Here is a 24,638-nt window from a genome sequence, read left to right as displayed (position 1 = left end):
GCAGCAGGTTGCTGGAGAAAGTGCTCATCACGCAGGTGCTAATGATTTTCCGGCAAAGGAGCCTCCCCTTTGTCACTGCCAGATGGAAAGTTTACTAGTGCCTCTTCTTCAGTTTGAGCCAGGCCATGCTTCCTCTGAGAGCTATACAGTTTAGGCTAGTTGGTTAATTAACAAGTGCTTAATCAACACCTACTGTGTGTGGAGCATTCTGTGTGGGTCTGTTCTCTGTCTATGCAAAATCTACTCACACATCAAAGCCCAGCTTCAGTCTCTGCTCCTCTACGGATTCTAATCCCTCTTGATATTCTCTATGGAAATGATCATCTGAACCATTTTACTATTTTACTATATGATTCTTTATTGATATCTAAGTGTAATCCTTAATTTCCCAGTGCAACTGTAAGCATAAAAGCTTTATTTTTCTATGGTTATTTATTATAGTTGAAGATTACTTGGTGATTATTGTTGCTGAAGATACTGTTTCTCAAAATGTGTTCCAGAGAATGCTAGTCCTTTTTTTTTTAACCAATTGAGTATCTATTTTTTTAAGTTTTTATTTAAATTCTAGTTAGTTAACATGCAGTGTAATATTAATTTGAGATGTACAATTTAGTGATTCAACACTTATGTAACAACACCCAGTGCTCATCACAACAAGTGTGCTCTATAATCCCTGTCACCTACTTAACCTATCCCCCCACCCACTTCCCTTCTGGTAACCATCAGTTTGTGTATAGTTAAGAGCCTGTTTCTTGGTTTGCCTCTCTCTTTCTTTACTCTCTGACCATTTGTTTTGTTTCCTAAATTCCACATATGAGTGAAATAGTATGGTATTTGTCTTTCTCTGACTTATTTCACTTAGCATAATACTCCCTAGTTCCATCCACATCATTGCAAATGGCAAGATTTCATTCCTTTTAATGGCTGAGTATATATTCCTGTGTGTGTGTTTTTGTGTGTGTACTACATCTTCTTTATTCATTCATCAGTCAATAGACATTTGGGCTCTTTCCATAATCCTTAAGAGATTCTGGGAAAAAAGGCAGGTGGAGGTGGTTGATACAGTAGAATACATTTGTGAAATGCTCCACACTCTTTCCTTCCTCTTGAAAATACATAATACAATTTGAAGACAATTAAGACTTTGATAAATCATGTGTTAAAGGTAAAATTTTAACTTAGTATTTCTTAAACTTAATTGATTCCTTGTTTAATGCAATCAGATATAATCTTCAAGAATTATATCTAAATTTAGGTATCTGAATTAAGAATTCAGTATTAGAGGTAACAATTTAAATTTGTTTTGGCTTTGCTTTTACAATGGAAGTCCACTACCTGGCTATTTTAATTTTTATCTGAGTATATTTCCACATGAGAGCTCTCCTCTTCTCCCTTTATTGAACTCTAGTTAACATCCCTTTTTTTTTTTAAGATTTTATTTATTTATTTGACAGAGAGAGACACAATGAGAGAGGGAACACAAGCAGGGGGAGTGGGAGAGGGAGAAGCAGGCTTCCGGAGGAGCAGGGAGCCTGATGCGGGGCTCCATCCCAGGACCCTGGGATCATGACCTGAGCTGAAGGCAGATGCTTAACGACTGAGCCACCCAGGCGCCCCTCTAGTTAACATCCCTTAAAACCAGTATTCTATAGAATAATTTTGGGGAAGTAAATTTCTGTGTTATAGCCAGTGGTTTTTACTAATGGTGTAATGAAGGTAGATACTACATCTGGGACACAGTGTCTGTTTGGCTCATGGCTGTGGTGACAGAAACTTCCTGGAAGACGTACAACAAATCTGTGTAGGTAGGAGGTTAAGTTTTCTCACTTAGCCTTGAAGCTGTGATGTGAGTGCTTTAAGAAACACAGGTGCGACATATATTACCTTCTAGGCAGGGTCCATTCAGTTGATCAGATGATCTCTGTGACAGTCTTTTTCCTTAAAAGAAAGGGACTATCATTTGGTCAAAACTCTCTAAATAATAGCTCCTATGTCAGAATCTTCTGATAAATGCAGACATTAAACCAGTTTCCTGTCATCAGACTGAAACTCCAAGCAAGTCCACAACATTATTCGGTTCCACTGGACACATTCTGTGGAAACATGTGCCTGAAAAGTCAGGAGGGAGAAAATCACTCCAGTGGAAGTGGTGTTTCCATGTTAAAGTTTTCGGATAAATGGCTACAGAATTGAGGAAAACATATAGTAATTGATAATCTGTCTTATTCCAGATGAGGTTAATTATTGATTTTTGACAGGCTTTTCCACTGTAAAATTTCTACTTTTCCTTTTGAAATTAATAAACATTTTGTGGGGACGTACTTTGAGACTATGCAAATATTTTGTTTATCATCATACTTTTACCTGCTAATTTTAGCATTCATTGATGACTCCTGTCTGTAATACTTACTATAGAAATATTTACCAAATGGTAAATTTCTGTCATTCCTCCTGTATTTATTAATTGGAATTCTACTGTAAGGAAGAGATGTTCCTCTTACCCCATTTATTTGTTAATGCATTCAATTATTTACTTCTGTCAATGTAGACTCATGGATATTTATTTGATGGGCTGATATCCACTTCTTATCATTGTTTAGTGTATTCCTCAAATGTTCCCAGCTTTGGCTGTTGGGAGCTTTTTCAAATTGACTTCTGTGATCCCCATTCATTCTCTTTTAACACTTCCTTATTTTCCATCACTCAGAGTTGCTCCAGACCCATCTTGTATTTCCTCAATAATTTCCCAGCCCTAGAGTCAACTGCTTTTTCAAGTGTTTTTTGTTCTTTTTGAGAATTATAGAAACCAAGATCTAGGCATATAGTGTTCTCAGTACTACTGGGATATCATTGCTGTTAGGCCTTCTGAGTGGTTATAGCTAGAAACTATTTGTATGAATAGTAATCCATGTATCTATATCTACTTCTTATCTGTTCACATTATTTATAACAAAATCCATGAGTTCCAACTGATATTTTCAATTATAGTCCAATAGCATGAGTTCATTCTAGCTTTCCCTTTTCTTTATTTGTAGCTCCTTTCTTTGACTGCAAGAAACCTGGGTCTTATTACCCACAATCTATTTCTATACGATACGTTTATATAAAATAGCTTCAGAATTGCTAATCCATACCCCAGTGAAAATCAAATTTACTAACTGGAGCATAATATTTGTGTACAGTTCTTATTTTTTTCTTTCTTTTTTTTTTTTTTTCAAAGATTTTATTTATTTGAGAGAGAGAATGAGAGAGAGCACATGAGACGGGGGAGGGTCAGAGGGAGAAGCAGACTCCCTGCTGAGCAGGGAGCCCGATGTGGGACTCGATCCGGGGACTCCAGGATCATGACCTGAGCCGAAGGCAGTCGCTTAACCAACTGAGCCACCCAGGCGCCCTTTTTTCTTTAGCTTTATAGTATCTTTCAAGATATTTATTTATTTATGTAAGTTTTTTTTTTTTTTTTTTTTTATTTGAGAGAGACAGAAAGTGTGAGCAGGAGGAGGGGCAAAGTGAGAGGGAGAGAGAAACTCAGCAGACTCTGTGGTCAGTGCTGAGCTTGATGTGGGGCTTGATCTCAAGACGCTGAGATCATGACCTGAGCCAAAATCAAGAGTTGGATGCTTAACTGACTGAGCCACCCAGGCGCCACCCCTCAAAATATTTTTTTAATGAAGTTACTTAGTCTATTTTTCTCTGACCCCTTCAGTGAGGCTATGTTATTCACTTGTAATAGGCTTAGGTTCATTTATTTTTATATTCCATTTTTAATACTTCCCCCGTATCCAGTTTGAGTTTAATTATTTATTGGTACTTTTTATGAAATATTGCTATGATTTGGAGCTAGAGAACCATACATAAAGGTATATTCAGAGAAATTTCTCTAAGAAACTCCCTTTCTCTTTGAACTTCACCATTCTTGCCATTCTGTTTGCACCACCCCTGTAGGTAACCCATCTTATTTGTTTCTGAATTTTATTACCTAAATTATGTTTTGCACAAATGAGCAGATATATTGATATTTTCTTATTTGCTTTTCTTTCTTTAATGAAAAGCTGCATACTATATTCTTTTGCACTTAAAAAATACATCCTGAAAATTACTCTATATCAGTTCATCGAGGTCTTCCTCATTCACTCTTGCAGATGTATTTGGACTATCCAACATTCTTAAGAGTCTGTACATACAAACTGGTGACAGTGACTAATTTTATTCATTTACTGTGATGACTACTTACATTTGAATCAAAATAAAATGCCGCATGCCTTGCTGCCTGAATTTTTATCTCTTCCTTGGCTTCATGATCAGGAAAACATACCTGTCTCTACTCACATGCTCTGGCTGGAGCTTATCACTGCCCTCCTTCCTGTTACTTCTTGCTTGAGTTGGCTTTGGCTTCATCTTGTGATCTCATATTTGAATCTGCGTCATTAGTTTCTGGTTCTCCCATTCTCTGTCTTGCCCTAGGCCCCTTTCATCAATATTGCTTTGACCTTGGCAGCACCATGACTCCTAGCTTGTGTCAGGTTCACTGTAAGCTCCCATGCCATGATGGTCTTGCTTTTGCAACTAGACCTAGTCTAGCTGGATCTAATACAGCTGACTGTACTCCAGATTCAATATGTTTGTCTCTGACTTCTCTACAGCACTCACTCACTCTTAACAAAATACCTGGGATATTGTCCAATTTGCAGAATAAGGCTTGGCTTTAAATTTTAGCACATTTTTTTTTTTTTTCTTAAAAGAGGCTTACTTCTTGTGATTGTATCTTTGCGATGATTTTACTCTATTCATTTAGAACACTGTGAAAGCAGCTTCCTGATGAAATTCATCCATTATGGCAAATGTTTTCACTTCATGGAAACCTACTGAAATGGAAAGTATTTTGAAAATAAATGAAACATAGACTATTTTTGAAAACTGTTCATGGCCAGATTCCGCAAATGTTGATAGCTTGGAAATTCCTGATACTTTAAAGGGGAGAGGGGAAAAAAAATACAGTTTTGTGCTAGAAAGTTCTGAGCCCCCCACATCTTACCTCATTTTTACAGACGCAGCAATTAAGACCCTGATTAATTGTTCCAGGAAGTCTAACTCATCTGAAAAAGCATACTTTCCAGTTATCCAAATAACCCTGAACACACAGATCAAAATGCAGGAATGAAAGCTCCACGTTTAACTCTCTTTCACCGAAACGTTATGAGATCCTCTTCATTTCCTCTTTCTGTTGACACACATAACAGTTTAGACATCAGAATTTGAGCTATATGAAAAGCAGAGGAAAGCCATTAGAAGAAATAGGGAGTAGACATGTGCAGTGAATATTTGTGATAAAACAAGTCATTTCATTATCCACATGCAGTTTGAGCCTTTTACTACTTTCTCATCTTCGGCAGAAATCAATTTGACTCTCTTTCACATCAATAGAGTATCTTCTAGATGAACCCCTGAGGTGGGTACATAAAGGGTATCTGATTTTTTCATTAATGCAGAGCTATTAAAGCCATAAATAGGGCTTAACAGCATTCAACATTCATTGCAGAAGGGCTTCTCTAGCAAAGTAGTACAGAAAGAGGGACAATTTTCCATTAAATCTGGCATTTAAAGGTGAGAGGTGATCTGAACATTGTACCATGGAAATGTAGGTTCTAAAGATGAAAATGACACAATGGTGATCAGGGCTGAAGAATTCACTTTTTTTCAGATCAGGTTTAATTTTGGTTGTACTATAAAAGCATACACCCATATTTGGTGCTCCAAAAATACACTGTGTATGTTTATTTGTCACAGATGTCTGATGAGTCACTGCACAATATGTTTGGGATAGGTGAAAGTGATTTGAACATCTAATGGAATAGCAACTAAAATAAATATAGTATTTTAAAATAAATTGCAGGGGTTAAACATCCTGAGACATTTTAACATTAGCTTTGCCTAGTTGATGAACAAGGTGTTCATGATCATCTATCTTTTTTCTCTGTGCTTCTCATTGTTTGAAATCTTCATCTGAGACAGATTAGATGTTGACTTGTTCTACCAAGTATTTTCTGAGATACCCAATCTTCTTTCTAAATGTTCCTTTTTTTAAGACAGTGAGTATGGGAGAAGTAATTTTAGTGTGAAAAAAATGTATGTCCAGGTGAACATACTGACTGCTAAAACCTAGACATTATGTTGGATGCTGGAAATATAATAGTAAAAAATCATGGTCCTTACCCTCATAGAATTTATAGCCTATTATAGTCCAAGTAAATAAATATGTATATAAAATATTTCTTTTAACATGTTGTTAAAAGAGCTGTGAGGGGTAGCAGTAGGATGTTAAGAAGGCAATTACTAAGGGAGTGGTCGATTTCTGCAAATAGTTGCGAAAAATGCCTCAGGTGCAAACATACCACTAGGACCTGAAGTTTGAAGCGGTAGCCACATGAAAGCTAGCAGAAGAATGTTCCACATAGAGAAAAGAGCTTATCGTGTTCAAAAATCTGAAAGGAGACCCGTGTAGCTCGAGTACAGTACAGGGAAGGACAAGAAGAAAACAAAACAAAAAAATGGGAGTTGGAAATTGGAGTTCTCAGTGAATAAACTGTATGACAAAAGTAGATGGCATCTGGAAGGATGGGGATTTGTAGTCAGAGATTGGAAGAACAGAGTTTAAGTTTTGAGATGTATTATAGCTCTGAATGACTGCAAAGTAGAAGGTGTGACCTAGGGGACACATAGCTGAAGTGGTAATGTTGTGGAAGTTATCAAAAGAGAAGAGATCAAGGGATGTTAAGGGAAGGCTGTTAAAGGGACTGTCCTCAGGGTCTTTCAGACCAGGTTAGATATATTATAGGAAGCAAGACTGTGAGGCAGGAGCTCCTTAGGGCATATATATATATTTTTAAACATATGGGAAGTATACATTTTGTTATTATGCTAAATTCAAATCTCTATGCTTAGTACATCTTCACTAATTTCTAAATGGGCAAAATAAACAGCTTATTCAAAACACTGAAGGTTTTTTAGTTTCCTTCACATACATATGGGATAGTGAGCAGTTTGTTGCACTTTAACTGAAACTGTCATTTTACATTCAGCAACAACTGTGTTGTAGCAAGAACAAATAATTCAGTCATTAAAATAATCAGAGGTGATGATTCCCAGACTTGCCTCAGTGTGAGAATCACCTAGGATGGGGCACCTGGGTGGCTCAGGCGGTTAAACGTCTATCTTCAGCTCAGGTCATGATCCCAGGGTCCTGGGATAGAGCCCCACATCAGGCTCCCTGCTCAGCAGAGTCTGTTTCTCCCTTTCTGTCTCCCTCTGCCTCTCCCCTGATCATGCTCTCTCTCTCAAATAAATAAAAATGAAAATCTTAAAAAAAAAAAAATCACCTAGGATGCTTATTAAAATGCAAACTCCTGGGTCTCATTCCAGATTCCCTGACTCACAGTTTTCTGGAATAGTGTTTGGAAATTTTCATTTTTAGTAAGTGTCCTAAATAATTTTTAAGATCAGGCAAGAATGGGAATTGCTGTTGTTGATGGAAACATGACGCGCTATGGATGAGGAAATATGAAATACAGGCCCCTTTCTCTGCTAACCAGCTTTTGATCCAATTACTAAATCTTCCTTGGGTCTCAGTTTCTTCTTCTACAAAAGGATTATTTTGAGATCCTTCCATATAAAATTTTCCTACCATTAACATTTCTATGTATGGTCTGTGTAAGATTTTTTTCTATATACATCGAATTAACAACTAAAATCCTATAACTTCAGGCAACATTGAAACAAAAACACTCAGCAAATTACAAATCATTTCCAAAGATTCCTTGAAATTGATAAGATATCATTTTTCTCATATTCCTACTTTCTTACTTCAAGTGCTGGCCACTTTACCATACCTTTCTGGAAATAATGCAAGAAATTTTCAAACTCTCTTCTTTTGAATCTCTTTAAAAGTTTCCATTAAAATACTAATCTAAAGAAAAAATTTCAGTTGAAATTAACATTCTTACACTAAAATTGTATTTATTAAAATAACTATTCTTATATAAAAGGAGACCACAACAGGCAGCAAAAAATATAATTTTTAATAACATTTTCTATTAAAACATGTTTTATGTTTTAGATTTCAGAGCCATTTTTGCTACTAGTAATATAATATAGTATAACTCCTTAGCATCTATTACAGTGTTTTTAAAGCTGTAAGTTGCAACATATTAGTGGATTGTAACAGAAAATGTTGCTTCTGAACACAAACACACACATACATGCAAATATCAAGACATCGGATGTAGTAGGTTAAGTATTACTTTGTGAACCTTTTGTTTCAGTTATATACTCCTATCTGTATACATATTTTTTGTATATATTCTGAGATTTTATATAAAATGAATTTTTCACAGTGATCATACTGTATAATGTGTGTTACTTACTACTATATTTAAATAACAGTCAGTTTGGGGGTATTAAATAAGACCTGTGAATATTGTGCATGAAAACATAAGAAAAAGAATATAGCTCAATCTCCAATGAAATATGAGCATGAACTCAGTAAAGTCTGTACAGTTTCATTTATAAGTACATCCCACCCAGTTAGTTTCTGCTTTCAGATAACCAGGTAGGAAGACCTGTTAGCACTGATGCCTGGAACCAAAATCAAAGGAAGCACACACAACAGTGTTGTAAGAGAAAGTCAGCCTGTTCAGAATCCTATTCGGCACTATGTTTACTAAATACATTACAGGTAGATTTGAAATGTCAGTCACCACTATTTGCTGTAAACATCCTGAGGTTAAAGACTATGAATTCTGTTTACAACAAAATCAGTTTAATTGGTATAGAAAAAAAAAAACAACTTGGACTTCAACTGGATTTACTAATTTTCTTTCAATATGCAGTGATTTTTGTTTGTTTGTTTGTTTTTGTTTAAAGGATTGACTAGAGGAATATATTAAATTAAAAAAGACTTGGCTTCTTTGCCGTGTCTTTTCCTTGTACCTGACATACAGCCATATGTCAGACCCAGAACACAGGACAAAAAAGCAAGTTGATGGGCCTTCAGTGACAACATGGAATTTGAAGTTCTAAGAACTAGATGTTCATTGAAAAATTGAACTGCAACTTGCCAAGGTCAGAGAGTGACATTTTCATAAATTAATGCTATCAGAAGCTGCTAGAATTTTCACAATTGTCATATTTGAAACCAGCAGAAGTTCCAGTAGAGGTCATACTGATTATGCTGGGAGCAAATCAGAAGACTTCCAATGCATGTAAGAATTTTCTTTGAATACAGAGTAATAAAGCTGAAATAGATTTTTTTTTGGTGTAAAGATGAGATTCTTTTTTTTGCTAAAAAGAAACATACTTATGTTTGTATGTTTAATGCCTCTTCATTTGCTCTAAAATATATTTCCTTTTTTTTTGTACATAAGCTTACATTTTTTTTGTAGTTTTCACTTAGAAATAACAGAAATCTTAAACTAGAAGTTTCAGTTTGATAGAGATAGATTTGGATTGGAACTGTTCAATGGAATAAGAAATGGTAAAACAGAGTCTAAAGGAAAGAGAAAGAGAACTAATTTTCCACTTATTCTGAATATGTATGAACTTCTGAAAAGTTCATACATAGGTGAACCCTGAACACAGGAATTGATTGGAAATTATTAAATATTTATTTGGCTTTTATCATTTGCCATTAGGCCATACATAAAGAGTATTCTGAAACCATAATAAGGATTAACATTCTAAATATTCTATTAAACATTTCATTATGTTCAAAAAAAAGGGAAAATGAGGACAACTCCTATGAGACATGAGCCCAAGTACATTTGTAGGAAATGAGAACAGGGAATTTTAATTTGGTTGTAATTTCTCTAATGATGTCTTTATCTACCAGGACTCACATTATCTCACTTAACTCACTTCCCTCCCCTTAAACCTCTGGAAGATGGATTTTAAAGGAAGTAGTCAATCCCAGTTCATCATCACTGATTGGAGCTAAAGGTTCTCTGGCAAGAAGGGTCTAAGCCAGGAGTCTCCAGCCTTTTTAGCAGAAAAACTACTGTCCATTTCCCTAAAATATAAAGCAGTATCTGGAGCAAGAAGTTAGAGTTATTGAAAGTGTAAGATTCCGTGTGAGCAGGGGCCAGGCCTGGCTGAGCAAACTCTGCTTGTGGGTCGCTCCCAGCCCTGCCCCAACCCTGGCCAGGGGGCCTCAGAGTGGTTGCCACAGGACCCTCAGCCCTGCTAGAGGCCATGGACATGCCTTCTACCTTCTTGGGCAATAGCGCTCCACATGCATTAAAATTGAAAAACAAAAAACAAAAACCAGACTGAAATGATAACTACTGAGCTATCACAAAATAAATTAAATTTAAAAATAAGCAAACAAACAAACAGTACATTCCCTGGGAATGGAATTTGAAGCACATTCGCACTTGCAGATACTCCCCATTGAGCCCACTTATCCCAGTTAGCATATACAAGGTCTGCCCTGATCTTCATTCTATGGACTTCAATTACTTTATTTTTCTGAATATGAATAGTCTTTTCCCTTAAGTCATATTCTGATAGATAGCTCTGTTCTGACACCCCTTTGTTTCATCCCTAGACAGATGCCTCTTGCTTGTGAGGTGGCTGAGAAAAAAAATTTTTTTTCAAGTCAGAGCTGTTAAAGCAGACAGTGTTCCTTCTCTTGGACTCTCCCCTGAAACCTCTAAATCTCTAAGCAACAATAGGCTCAGCTGACAGTCCTGATCTGAGACATTTAAGAGGATTTTAGAGAAGATTTGGCTTTGTTTGTTGTTTGTTGATATCTGGAATAAGGGGAGAGTATTATTTCTATCCTTTCAAACAAAAGGTTTCAGAGCTTGCTTTGAGAGTAGGACTGGTGATTGGGATGCTCCTCTCATCCCACTCATTAGATCATCACTAATGGTACACTGCAGAGCTTGCCAAATTGTGGTATATCTCTCAGTAGCAAGTAAATAAAGGGAGGCAAATGACCAATAATTTATCCTGTACTTGTTATAAGTAACTCAAATTACCTTGAACAAATAAACGTGTTTCTATTATTACCACATGCCATGAAAAGATAAAGGTATATGGAAATAATTATTCTCACTTGCATAAGGAAAATTCATATATCAATGCCTTTGCATTTCATATATATACACACACACACACATATGTGTGTGTGTGTGTGTATATATATTTCACTCACTGAAGAACAGTAGGAGATCTAAAACTTAATCAAATGTCTCATGTGAGTCTTCGGATAGTTCATGAGGCTATGGATCTGGGAAAATATATTCAATGATTTATCCCAAGTTAGTTGGAATTCCCAGCACAAACAAAGAGGTATTATTATCACTTTCACCTAGCTACAGCTAAAATACCCAGTAACAACTCTAAAGCACATAATTTAGAAGTATGCAAACAGTACTGCCCTTGAAAGGTGAGGACCAGTCCCTACTCTTTGCTTTCTCAGTTGCTTGTGGAAGAAATTGAAATTGGATCTCCCACGTATTAGTAAGGGGAGCTTAGAGCATTGTGTTGAGAAAGTTTTATAGACTGAGTGCAAATCTGATCTTAGCAGGAAATAGGGCAAATGATTGGTGATATTGGCACAGGTATCAGAGAGGGAGGGGGTGGCAGTCCTTGTGCCACATATTTGTCAACCCGCAGCTTATCCATTTTGATCATTCAGGCATCTATCCATTTCTTAAAATAGCCTATTGAACTTCACCCCTATGAACTTCGGGGCTATAGCCTAGGAAATCAGAATCTATGCACTATAGCCAAAATGTCCTCAAGAAAAATTACAACCTCATATTTTATAGCCCTAGCCTCTAATTTTTTTTATTATGTTATGTTAATCACCATACATTACATCATTAGTTTTTGATGTAGTGTTCCATGATTCATTGTTTGCGTATAACACCCGTGCTCCATTCAATACGTGCCCTCTTTAATACCCATCACCAGGCTAATCCATCCCCCCACCCTCTCCCCTCTAGAACCCTCAGTTTGTTTCTCAGAGTCCATAGTCTCTCATGGTTCATCCCCACCTCTGATTTCCCCCCCTTCGTTTTTCCCTTCCTACTATCTTCTTCTTTTTTTTAAACATATAATGTATTATTTGTTTCAGAGGTACAGGTCGGCGATTCAACAGTCTCACACAATTCACAGTGCTCACCATAGCACATACCCTCCCCAATGTCTATCACCCAGCCACCCCATCCCTTCCAACCGCCATCACTCCAGCAACCCTCAGTTTGTTTCCTGAGATTAAGAATTCCTCATATCAGTGAGGTCATATGATACATGTCTTTCTCTGATTGACTTATTTTGCTCAGCATAATACCCTCCAGTTCCATCCACGTCATTGCAAATGGCAAGATTTCATTCCTTTTGATGCCCAGCCTCTAATTTTCCTCCTCCTGTGTGGCCCCCAGTTCAGGTGCACACATTTTAGATATCCTCTTTCCATTCCATTATTCTCTCTTGAGGAGCACACTCTTCTACCACTTCTTACTCTTTGCTTCTACACAATCTCATGCAGATATTTTTCTCTCAGTGTAAATCCTCCCCAGTGAACTTTTGGATATAGTTTCTGTGTAACTGTAAAGTGGTGACTGACTGGGTTATTTCATCTGCTCAGTGTCCTCAGGGACACTTAGGTAATTATCTCTACCTACTACATTTGCCACATTTTTTGCCTATTTCTAAGTCTGCAGTTTTTTTGTTTTTTGTTTTTAAAATATATTCTAGCTGCTTCCTCACCAACGGTCTGTTGGCCAAAGTTCCCTTTTAACTGCTATCTCAGTTTTCATCATGGGAAGAATGCAGCTATACAGGATATGATTAGAAATATATACAAGATGGGGGCACCTGGCTGGCTCAGTCAGTGGAGCAGGCGACTCTTGATTTTGGGGTCATGAGTTCAAGCCCTACATTGAGGTTACTTAAAAAAAAATAAAATCTTTAAATACGCATACACACACACACACACACACACACACATAAGGTGGTTTTGTTTGTTTGCTTGTGGGTTTCTTTTTTCTTTCTTTCATTTTTTTTGGTCTTAAGACTGCAGCTGCTTTTGGATGAGAAAAACCACTGTAGAATCAGTTCCCTAAACTCAAAGGTGTTTTTTTTGTTTTTGTTTTTTTTAAGATTTTATTTATTTATTTGACAGAGAGAGACACCACGTGAGAGGGAACACAAGCAGGGGGAGAGGGAGAGGGAGAAGCAGACTTCCCACTGAGCAGGGAGCCCGATGCGGGGCTTGATCCCAGCACCCTGGGATCATGACCTGAGCGGAAGGCAGATGCTTAATGACTGAGCCACCCAGGCACCCCCCTAAATGCAAAGGTTTTTTAAAAGTGCTTAGTCAACTCTGTTTCTCCCAAGTCTTGTTTGTTTTTTTTTTTTTTAAAGATTTTATCTATTTATTTGTTTGAGAGAGAGAGAGTGCATGCACAGGGGGAAGAGCAGAGGGAGAAGGAAAGAATCTCAAGCAGACTCTGTGTTGAGGGCAGAGCCCAATGTGGCACTAGATGTGTGAGATCGATGACCTGAGCCAAATTTAGAGTCACTCACTCAACTGACTGAGCCACCCAGGTGTCCCAAGTCTTGTTTTATTCTAAACTAAATTCTACTGATGGATGGATTGCTGTCTCCTCTTGGTAAATCTCTCTCTAAATTTGGATATTTCCTGCAGATATGATTAAATTAAGCCATAGTTTATCAACATTTGAATTCCAAAGTCCTTTTATTTTTCTAATATTTGGAAAAATTAAACTTAGCAAAAATTAATTCAGCAATAACTTCATTTTCAATAACCAAGGATTTTTATAAAAGTTGAAAAAAGTACTATCAGTCATCCCTGGATTCATTCATTGTTCAACAAATATTTATTGAGCACCTATATTATCTTAGATTGCATAAAGGGATAAATAAATCAGATGTGGTCTCTGTTTCTTTGTATCTTACAGATTAGTGGAAGAGATAAACAAAATGCAGTGGAAGAGATAAAATTAGTGGAATAGATAAACAAAATGGAACTTACAGATTAGTAGAAAATTAAAAAATAAAATATAGTTTAGGTTTCAACATTCTGAAGTAAATGAATAGAGTGAAGGAATATAGATAGAGATATAGGTAGTAAAGATAGTTGTCATCTAGGAAAACTTTGATGGAAAGAATATTTAAGTCGTGATCTAAAGGATTTTTTTTTTAAGGCATGCCACACAGAGTGGAGGAAGAATATGTTCCAATTAAATGCAAATGGATGTTCAAAATCTCCAAAGCAAGAAACAATCTGACAAGCTCTAAGAATTAGAGGAACCCAGCATGGCTAGAGTGGAGTAGACATGGAGGCAACAAAAATGGATGTCTTAAGAAATAAGCAGGAACCACAGATTATTCAGGAATTTGTAGGCCACGATGAGGATTTTGGATTTTATCCAAAGTATAACAAGAAACCATTGGTGGGGGGTGGTTAAGCAGAGAAGCAGCACATTCATATTTATGTTTGCAAAGAGTTATACTGGCAGCTCTGTGCAACATTGATTTGAGAGGATAAATATTGATACCAATAAAGCAGTTGAGGCATGAGAGCCAAATGATAGATGATAGTAATTTGAATTAATCTGATTCAGAGGAGATGCTGAGAAAAATTAATCTGATTCAGAGGAGATGCTGAGAAAAATCAAGACATTTTTAGAGAAAGAAATGAGCAGCTTGAGATGGCTCTAGTACCAGAGGTGGGAATGGTAAGGAAGAAGGAGGAATCAGAGAAGACAGCTGGCTTAAACCACCAGATGGGTGGTAGCACTAATCACTGAGATGGGGAAGTATGGAAGAAAAACAGGTTAGGAGAGAGGGCAGTATATTAAGAGTTTTATTTTGAAAATGTTTGAATTTTCAAACAATTCTCACCTGTGACATAGTCAACAAGACATGTCAGGTGAGAATTGACCTATGAAGCTGGAAGGCAGAGTACAATTTTTGGATTGAGATATAAATTTGGAAATCACGAGCATTGAAAAAAAATAAGGTCTTGGATTGAATGAAATATTTAGTGAAAACATAGAGAAGAATAAAGGAATCCAGCATAATCTGAGAGTTTGTAATTTTAGAGTTTATAATTATAATGGCAACATTGTTCAAGTTCCTACAGTGTGCTAAACACTATATATTTTAAGTATTTTAAATACTAGTTCATTGTAGAATTTCAATAACTACTACTTGATTGAATGAAAGTGCAGCCTTCACTAGGACAAAGATTTTTTTCTGTTAGAAATATGGTAGGGGCGCCTGGGTGGCTCAGTCATTAAGCGTCTGCCTTCGGCTCAGGTCATGGTCCCAGGGTCCTGAGATCGAGCCCCGCATCGGGCTCCCTGCTCCGCGGGAAGCCTGCTTCTCCCTCTCCCACTCCCTCTGCTTGTGTTCCCTCTCGCTGTGTCTCTCTCTCTGTCAAATAAATAAAATCTTTAAAAAAAAAAAAAAAAAAAAGAAATGTGGTAGAACATGTCCTCATCTTAGCTGAAGTGCCAAAACTAAAGCATAGAGCATAGGTGCCTCTTTGTCTAAAAGAGGCTAAACCGTATCCAGAACATTCATCAAGGGATTGAGGCTGGGAAACTGGTTCATTGTCCAGTATATAAGAGGACAGCATCATCAGAGAGGAGATTGAGGAGTATGAATATCTTTGAAGAGTCTAACAGACATTGTTTTCCCAAATTCCTTGCTCCCTACATATTCCAAGTATAAGTACCTCAAAAGAACTACAGATAAATAATGTGAGTAGTCCACAGAATGGAAACTGACATTTGGGCCTGAAGCAGAATGCACTCTGAACTGCAGAAACTCATATTCTTATGCTTCCACAAGATGGAGTGTGATGAAACCGGCCTTGAGACTTGGTGTTGGTGGGACACTGTTGCTTGGATATATCTGAAGGGTAAAGGTTAGCTGAGGATGACTTTGATGATAGAGAAGAATGACAAGTGGGAGTGACTGATACTTCCTGAGTTTGGATTAATGGGAAGCAAGGAATACAACTGGCTTTAGCCTTCTCCAAAGGACTTCTCCAAAAGGAGCACCTGTGGGATACCACCAGAGCAAGGAGTGGGGAGTCCCTAGAGGTGAAGTGAAGAAAAGAAAATGATTTGTGCCAGAGGATCAATGTGGGATGGTCCAAGAACCCACAAAGGTGCCCTATGGGAAGAAAGACTTGCATGCAGGCATCTGCCATCAGAGGACCCAGTGCCAGAAAATGGCAGCACCAGCTACCTATGGCTTTTCTTCCTTTTCCTCCAGTCCCACTTTTACCTTGTCTCCATTCCTGCCCCAAAGGAGCTAGAAATAGCAACTAGAGGAGGGTGAGTAGGTGAAGCATGGAAGAAACTAAACATGGTTCTCACCCTCCTTTCCCATTGCAGACTGGTTAACCCAGATCTGGGGCATGGGCAGAGATGCTTCTGTGAGGAGATGAGAAGCGATGAACTGGATGAGCATTGGAAGTTTTAAGTTATATTGCAGTGGACTTTTAATATCTGAAAATGAGGACTGTTCATTAATGCTTGGAAGTCACTGCAAATTAAGGGTTCTTCTTGAGATATTATCCAAGGGGATGGAAGGAATAGCTGACAGAATGGGTTTGTGGGGCAGTGGTAGGAGAAAATTAAATTGCTTGTCTTTTGCACCCTTCTGAAAATAGCTCGTGAATAACTTAGTTCTAATTAGAAATTATTCCCAAACTCCTATTACTACCTTCAATGATGTGTATATAACTGGAGAACTTAGATTGAGACAGAATCAGTATCTTAGGTTACATATGCTTGAGAATAAGATGGCCCTGTGTGTACAAGATTGATGAGAAAAACTCTTTTCATTGGCATGAAATCAAACATATAGAAAATGCTGGAAATACCTAAAGAGGTCTCTTGGTTTTCTTTTCTATTATCAATTTCTACATCACTTTCTGAAGGTTGAGACCAATAATTAGAGTAAGAAGTAGGATATACTAATTGCCCCAGTAGACCTTTCTGTGATCCTGAGAATGTTCTATATCTGCTCCATCAGTCATGCTAGCTACTAAGGTACATGTGACCACTGAGAACTTGAAATGTAACTAGTATAACTGAGGAATGGCTTTTAAATTTTATTTAATTTTAACTCATTTAAACTTGAATAGCTACCTGTGGCTAGTGGACAACATGGGTCCAGACTCTTTAAGGGCTTGTACTAAGCTACACACAGCATGAAATAACACTATTTTATAATTGACAAAAACAGTTCCCAGGCATTTTCCATCTTAAAAAGTTTATGTTAGGGGTGCCTGGGTGGCTCAGTCGGTTAAGCGTCTGACTTTTTTTTTTTAAGATTTTATTTATTTATTTGATGAGAGAGACACAGCGAGAGAGGGAACACAAGCAGGGGGAGTGGGAGAGGGAGAAGCAGGCTTCCTGCAAAGCAGGGAGCCTGATTCAGGGCTCGATCCCAGGACTCTGGGATCATGACCTGCGCTGAAGGCACACGCTTAACGACTGAGCCACCCAGGTGCCCCAAGCGTCTAACTCTTGATCTCAGCTCGGGTCTTGATCTCAGGGTCATGAATTGGAGCCCCACGTTGGGCTCGACACTGGGCATGGAGCCTATTAAAAAAAAAAAAAAGTGTATTTTGGACTCTTACTTTGGTCAAGTATCCTGTGTAGATACCTTTTGCTCTTATCTACATTACTTTTTGTTAATCTATAATGTTTTTTCCCTCTTTTATTAATCTGGCTAGTGCTTTTATAATATTTGAAGGAAAGAGGGTGTTTCCCCCACTGTAGAAGGTATCCTAATTAAGACAGATAAGTCATGCAGCTTTTATTTATGTCACAATTTTCCCTGTAGCTAGAATTAAATGATGCTGTCAAAGGGCAATGCTAGTGTTTGATGGCTTTTAATATTTTTGTCCATATCAAAAGACTAAATAAATGCGATCGATATTCCCAATTCCTAACTCTGTAGTAATTATTCCAATAAAGACATATTCATGCTACCAAGCATCAATACATGTTCTTCATTGCCCTAATAAATCTGCTCCTAGAAAATAAACCATGTTCAGCTTGGGCTTTAGAGACAATATTAGCAAACACCAAGCTCAGAATGTTATTAACCAAAGTCTTCAGCACACGGGGCTTACAAAATATGGATTTTTAAAACCGAAACACTTAATGAGAACTATCAAGAAAGAAGAATCATATCTGCAAAGGGGCTGCATATTATATTTAGGGTGGCTCCTTCAGCAAATAGCCCAAATGAGGATTTTTAAATAGCACTGGCTATTCAGGAGAACTCATTTTATAAATGGCTATCTCATAAAATAAAACAACTACAAAATAATAATATCAACTGTTATGAGTACTCCTTGCTGGCTGACTCTATTTTAAGATATTCAGAGATCCTCACAAGAACCCCATGAGTTAGATACTATTTTATTCTCATTGTATAAATGAGGAAACTGTGGCTTTGAGGAAACTGTCTTGTTAGGAGGCTGTCCAAGGCCAATACTCTGGGGTGGGAGAGTTACAATATTTATCAAATCCAGGTATGTCTAACTCCAAAACCCATCCTTCTTATTACGTATTTAAAAATCTATTTTATAAAGACCCACTATATATTTTCTACAAGATTTATTTATTTGAGAGAGAGAGAGAGAGAGAGTGAGAGCACAGGGGAGGGGCAGAGGGAGAGGGTGAAGAAGAGAATCTCAAACTCCCTGCTGAGCCCGGAGCCTGTCAGGGGGCTCGATCTCACAACCCTGAGATCATGATCTGAGCTGAAACCAAGAGTTGGATGCTCCACCAACTAAGCCACCCAAGCACCCCCAAGACCCACGATATATTAAGACAAGTCATTAACAAGGCAGTGCCAACCTTCTTGTTTCAGTCTGAATAATTCCAGCATGCTACAAACCTTTCTTTGTGAGTTTCTGTTAGCTCAGTCTGCTAGATAATATAGATTAACTTTATTGACTATTAAATGGTTAGCAGTTTTACTTGGTAAAATCTTCCTTTAAGATTATATAAGAAAATAAGTCATAAATTTGTTCAACATCCTAGTCATTCAAGAAATATTTGTATCACTCTCTTTCTCTCCCTATCTCTCCCATTCTCCCTCTCTCTATATATATCCATCTCTCTCTATATATAAATAGATATATTTAGGAATTCACATCCTGTTTGCAGATCCACTTGCACAAGAAATATTAACACAGGGAAGGACCTCAGCATCAAATTACTGGAACAGGCACTACTTTATCAGTGTTTAAAAGAGGGGAAAAATACTTTGAATTCAGGGGACCTAAGACAAATGGTATGAATATAAACTCATGTATAAATGGTAGAGTATAAACTCTGTCTTGGTGGATTCTTTACAATCCAGATATGTGAGGAGAGAAAAAAAAAGGTACTGTGTAGACAACAGGAATTTATTTTCCATAGTTCTGGAGGCTGGGAAGTCCAAGATCAAGGTGCTGGTTGATCCAGTTTGCCAGTGAGGGATCTCTTCCTGGCTTGCAGATGGCTACCTTCTGGCTGAATACTCATATAGCAGAGAGAGAGAGAGAGACAGAGAGAGAGAGAGAGAAAGAGAGAGAGAGAGAGAAAGAGAGAGAGAGAGAGAGAGAACATCAAGTTTTCTGATGTCTTTTCTTCTACGGACACTTAACTCATCAGGAGAGCCTCACCTTCATAACCTCCCCTAAACCAAATTACCTCCTAAAGGCTCATTCCAAACACCATCACATTAGTAATTAGTGCTTCGATGTAGGAATTTTGGGAGAACACAGTTCAGTCCACAGAAGGTACATTATAACAAAACTCCAAGGCAGAAGTACTCAGTGACTCTTGGTAGGAGAGTGACTAGACCAGCAGGGTAAAAATGGGAAGGTAAGTAGAGAAACACCCAGCACATCCAGATTAGCCATAACTTCCAGGCTAAGGAGTTCAACATTGTTATATAATTGAACTTGATGAAGTTGTTAACCAAAATTCATTTGGTGAGATATTATAGGATGTTTTAAGGAGAGAAGGAACAGAGAGATTTTGGATATAGGATGACTTGTCCCAATGTAAATGTGCCATAAATTACCTTACTGCGTGACTCATTTTGTAAGAAACGTGATTCAAAATGGAGAAATGAGAATCAAATGAGTACAGTATGAAAATAAAAGATCTTAGAAAACTATGGATACAGGAAACAAACTATATATATCATAGGGCCTTTTTCTCAAGCAAGCATGTAGAAATGTATAACAGCTACGAAGTATGGAAAGAAAAAAAATTTTTGGAGGATGGGAGAAAGGCAATTAACTCAACAGCTATCAATCAGAGTTGGTTTTGAGAAATACTAAAATAGATGCATGACTTGTAAGGCAAAAAGCAGCTCCACTCCAATTTGCTGACCCAGCTTTTCTCAACTACAGTATTTACAAAAATGTTGGTTTAGAGCATTGTATTAAGAAGCACAGTGATCATAACCTCATCTGCTTATCTTTTTTCTTACCTAAGACAGGAGGGAGAATACTTTTTTAAAATTAAATTTAAGTTCAATAATTAGAGAGTAGGCATTGAACATATAGAGGAGGAAACAAAAAAGCTAAATAAGAAAAATCCTCTCAATAAAAAAAGTAGTAGTAGTTACAGGGAAATAGCAAAATCAAGTACTCTAAATGACTTACTTGCATTTTTCTGCTCTTTTACTCTAAATTTCATAACCTTAGTGAAGGTTAGAGTTTCCTAAACACAGTGTGCAAATGGCCCTTTGGAGTTCATATTATTTTGTTTTTTATTTTTTAATTTTTATTTAATGGAAGGCAGTCATTGATTTAATTCTGGTCAGGATCCACACCGGGGGCCCTGCCAGCCCCGTCCATGGTGGGTATATTTTACTTTTTAATTTATAAAACTGTCAAATGTATTAAAAGAGAATTCTTACCTCTTTCTCTTGAGTAAGTGGCTTAAAGGACAATGCATGTTAAGTCAGGAAAGAACAATCTATGTCCTTTGAGACTTTTTTTAGCAAGCAAATAATTTTACTGTTTAGAAACTCCCATTCTTAAAAGAAAGCACAGGTGAGTATTATATATTTTTTCTAATTAAGAGCTTACAGGGGCGCCTGGGTGGCTCAGTCGTTAAGTGTCTGCCTTTGGCTCAGGTCATGATCCCAGGGTCCTGGGATTGAGCCCCGCATCGGGCTCCCTGCTCCACGGGAAGCCTGCTTCTCCCTTTCACTCCCCCTGCTTGTGTTCCCTCTCTCACTGTGTCTCTCTCTGTCAAGCAAATAAATAAATAATCTAAAAAAAAAAAAAAGAGCTTACATAGTTTTCTATATTCTCTTAAGGATTACTATAGCCCCATAATTCTTCTAAATTTTATCAGTTCCATAATTTTTCCTCTATCAAGGTTTTTTTTTTCCATTTTATTTTCATATACATCTTATTTTTGCAATAATATTTTCATATGCACACTACTGACAAAAATAATGGATAGAAGCAGTTTTACTAAGTTTGTGCTGCTATATTTAGAAATAATGTAATGTTCATCTTATGGCATATAATTCTTAACATATTATTGTAAGTATATTTAAATACAAATCAGTAATTTTGGCAGTGATCAGTTTAGTAATTCTGTTGTTTCAAATCCTCTTTCAACTTAGAAATTATATCCATCGTTTCTACCTCCTATTTGAAAGATTAGTGGCATCTCCATTAACCATAAGGTGAAAGTTCATTGCTATGCACAGATAACTTCCATGGCCATTTTTGATAGCTTTTGGTTGGATCATCCCCCTATATATATATATTTTTTCCTTTCCTCTCCTATTCTGTCCTTTTCTCTCTTCCTTCTTTTCTGGAACCTTGTTAAAAAATATTCTTGCTACCACCATTCTCCCCCATCAGATTCTGGCATCAGCATCTTTTCCTTAATTTACTTTGCAATAATCCAGTTAGTCTATAAGTTGAATCCCTTAAAAATAAGGAATGTGATTCACTGAGTTGTATCCACCTGTCACCGGAAATTTTGGAACTTACTTAGTATTCAAAGTTTCTTGAATACTTGAGCACATTTTGAGTTTCATAGGTTTGTGGACCCGCTTGAGCAAAACAACTAATTATAACCTAGTTTCTATAGAGTTGCAAACAATTGCAGAGTGGAGCACTGGTTATTCAAATTGGGAATTGCCTATATTGTTTTGAGAGACGCCTGTTCCCATTTGGGGCTCTTATGACAGATACTCAATTCTAATGCTTTACTGAGATTAGAGGTGGGTTTAAACCGTACGGTCGGTTCTACATGAAGCAGTTACAGCTTTTCACCTTGCTCACATGTCTGTCTCAGAACTTACTATTTTATTATTATTATTTGCTTTGAGATTGTCGTGTAAGGAGAAAGGTAACCACTGGTGGTTGCGCCGGATTGCAGGGCGAGGCCGGCTGGTTCCTGCAGTGCCCAGGCCTGCACGGAAGCGCCCAGCGCCCGGCAGAACCCAGCTGAGGATACACGCTTTTCCCTCCCTCTCTGCCAGCGGGCTGAGCAGCAAAGCGCTCCCCGGGGGCATTGTGTGTGAGCTGGCCGCAGATCGCAGGCCCAGGGGGGCAGCTCCACCACAGGAGACAAGACACGCCTCAGACCGGGCACATTCCCGGCCCCCTCTGGCCCCAAGCCAGCAGCCGCCGCCCGCCACCTCTTCTCCTCCTCCGCTGTGGCCCCGGCCGCCCTGCCGGGCCCCGAAGTCGTCCGCGCCTCGGCGCCGGCCCCTCGGCCCACGGCGCTGGCGGCGCGGTTGGGACAGGACCGATGTGGCGCATGCGTGGTGGCGCCACCAGGCGCGGGAGCTGCGGCGGTGGGGACGGCGGTGGGGACAGCCGCGGGCAGGGCCATCCCGGTCGGGCTCGTGGGGGTGGCGGCATCGGCGGCGGCGTGGGCTGGCGAGGCCGTGCGGGCGGCGCCCGACAGCAGCTGGAGGAGCGGTTCGCCGACCTGGCTGCGAGCCACCTGGAGGCCATCCGCGCGCGGGACGAGCGGGACCGGCAGAACGCGCGGCTGCGCGAAGAGAACGCCCGGCTGCGGCTTGAAAACCGGCGGCTGAAGCGCGAGAACCGCAGTCTCTTCCGTCAGGCTTTGCGGCTTCCCGGCGAGGCTGGCGACGGGGCAGCCGCAGAGGCGGCCAGGGCCACCCCGGGCCCCGAGGAGGCCAGCACGAACCGGAGGGCGAGAGGCAGCGGCCTCGAGGACGAGCCAGGCAGCCCCAGGGCCCTGAGGGCCCGGCTCGAGAAGCTGGAGGCCATGTACCGCCGGGCCCTGCTGCAGCTGCACCTCGAGCAGCGGGGGCCGCGCCCGCGTGGCGATAAGGATGAGCCGCCTTTGCGCGCACCCGAGTCAGGCCTGCGCGCCCCGGACTCAGAGCCCTCCGAGCCCTGGCTGTAGCCCGAGGCCGCGGCCGGGGAGAGGCGGGGCCTCGCGCGGCCCCTCCTTCTCCGCTCGCCGCTCCCCCATCTAGCAATGCCCTGGGCCCACCGCCGCAGGACTGGACCACTGCGCCCTCCGCCTTCCGCCCCGCACCTCCCAGGGGGGCTTGGGGGGGGTCGGCTGAGGTTGAGAGCCTGCCGGGCCCTCTGGATCCGCCACAGTGCAGAGCACCTGCCTCTTGCCCCTGCTGGTTTCCATGGGTTGAGGCCTAGAAACGGAGGGGCGGGTTTTACAACAGCAAGAAATGGGTGCCAGTCAACACTTCCTAATGCCTGAACTTTTCAGGGTGTTGTGAGGACCTCTTCTATTTTTTTTTTTCTTCCTGTTTTGGTTCTTTGAGGAATGAATAATGCATTTTGAGTTGGTTGAATTTGTTGTTCATTCTTCAGTCCCCTAAAACCTCCAGCCATTATCTCTTACATGGTCAACATATGCTTTTATGAGTCAGTATTACTTGGATATCTTATAAAGTACCACCTTTTTAGTAAAAAGGTAATATTTATTACTTAGGAACTCTATGTCTGCTCCCTGCTCCAGTCCTTAAACATCTAATATATTGATTTGTTTACCCCCAGGAAATTTTAAAAATATCTGCCTATAAGTGATCCTTTAAATTGGTAAATAAATCTGATGCATTAAAAATAACCTAGAAACATCCCATGACTATTCTTTGAAGTGTGTTACATTTTTACACATGTTTAAGAAATATACATGACATGTATAAATTTTACATGTTTTATATTTGACTTTAGTTATTCTTTGTAAGCTACCATTTTCGCTTAATGTAAGTGATCGTTTTAAATAATTAGTCTAAATACTATTTCATTATTTTTATTACATTTTAGGTATTAGAGCATAGTCAGTGCACAGCTACTTTGCCTTCTTTTGTTTAATAATTTTTAAGAAATTATGAATTATTTGTATATCAGAAGTATCCAAACAGTGATTTAAGTCTCAGTTGTGGTTTCACTGGCAAAAAAAAAAAAAAAAAAAAAGTGGTTGATTTCAACAGCGAATGTTCTAAAATCACTTTTTTGCATTTTACTGAGTAGGCACTTTTGCCGACTAAGTAAAGAGGATACCATTGTACCTCATAAAAATCACAGGTATAATATAGTGTTT

The 24,638-nt window shown here is 38.9% G+C and overlaps 1 protein-coding gene and 1 long non-coding RNA gene across 2 annotated transcripts in view; both read left to right on the top strand.

The window, feature by feature from the left end:
- Positions 1–24,638, top strand: part of LOC144380060 (uncharacterized) — a 394,589-nt gene that overhangs the window by 234,270 nt on the left and 135,681 nt on the right. The gene's annotated exons all lie outside the window — the stretch shown is intronic.
- On the top strand, positions 22,739–24,171 carry TUSC1 (tumor suppressor candidate 1). Its single transcript, XM_036122854.2, has one exon. It carries the CDS (start codon positions 22,845–22,847, stop codon positions 23,472–23,474), a length of 630 nt encoding a protein of 209 aa, XP_035978747.1. The 5' UTR covers positions 22,739–22,844; the 3' UTR covers positions 23,475–24,171.

The sequence above is a fragment of the Halichoerus grypus genome, chromosome 14 (assembly GCF_964656455.1).
Source record: "Halichoerus grypus chromosome 14, mHalGry1.hap1.1, whole genome shotgun sequence".
In the NCBI taxonomy this organism is placed as follows: Eukaryota; Metazoa; Chordata; class Mammalia; order Carnivora; family Phocidae; genus Halichoerus; species Halichoerus grypus.
This window is presented reverse-complemented; position numbering and strand designations above follow the sequence as displayed.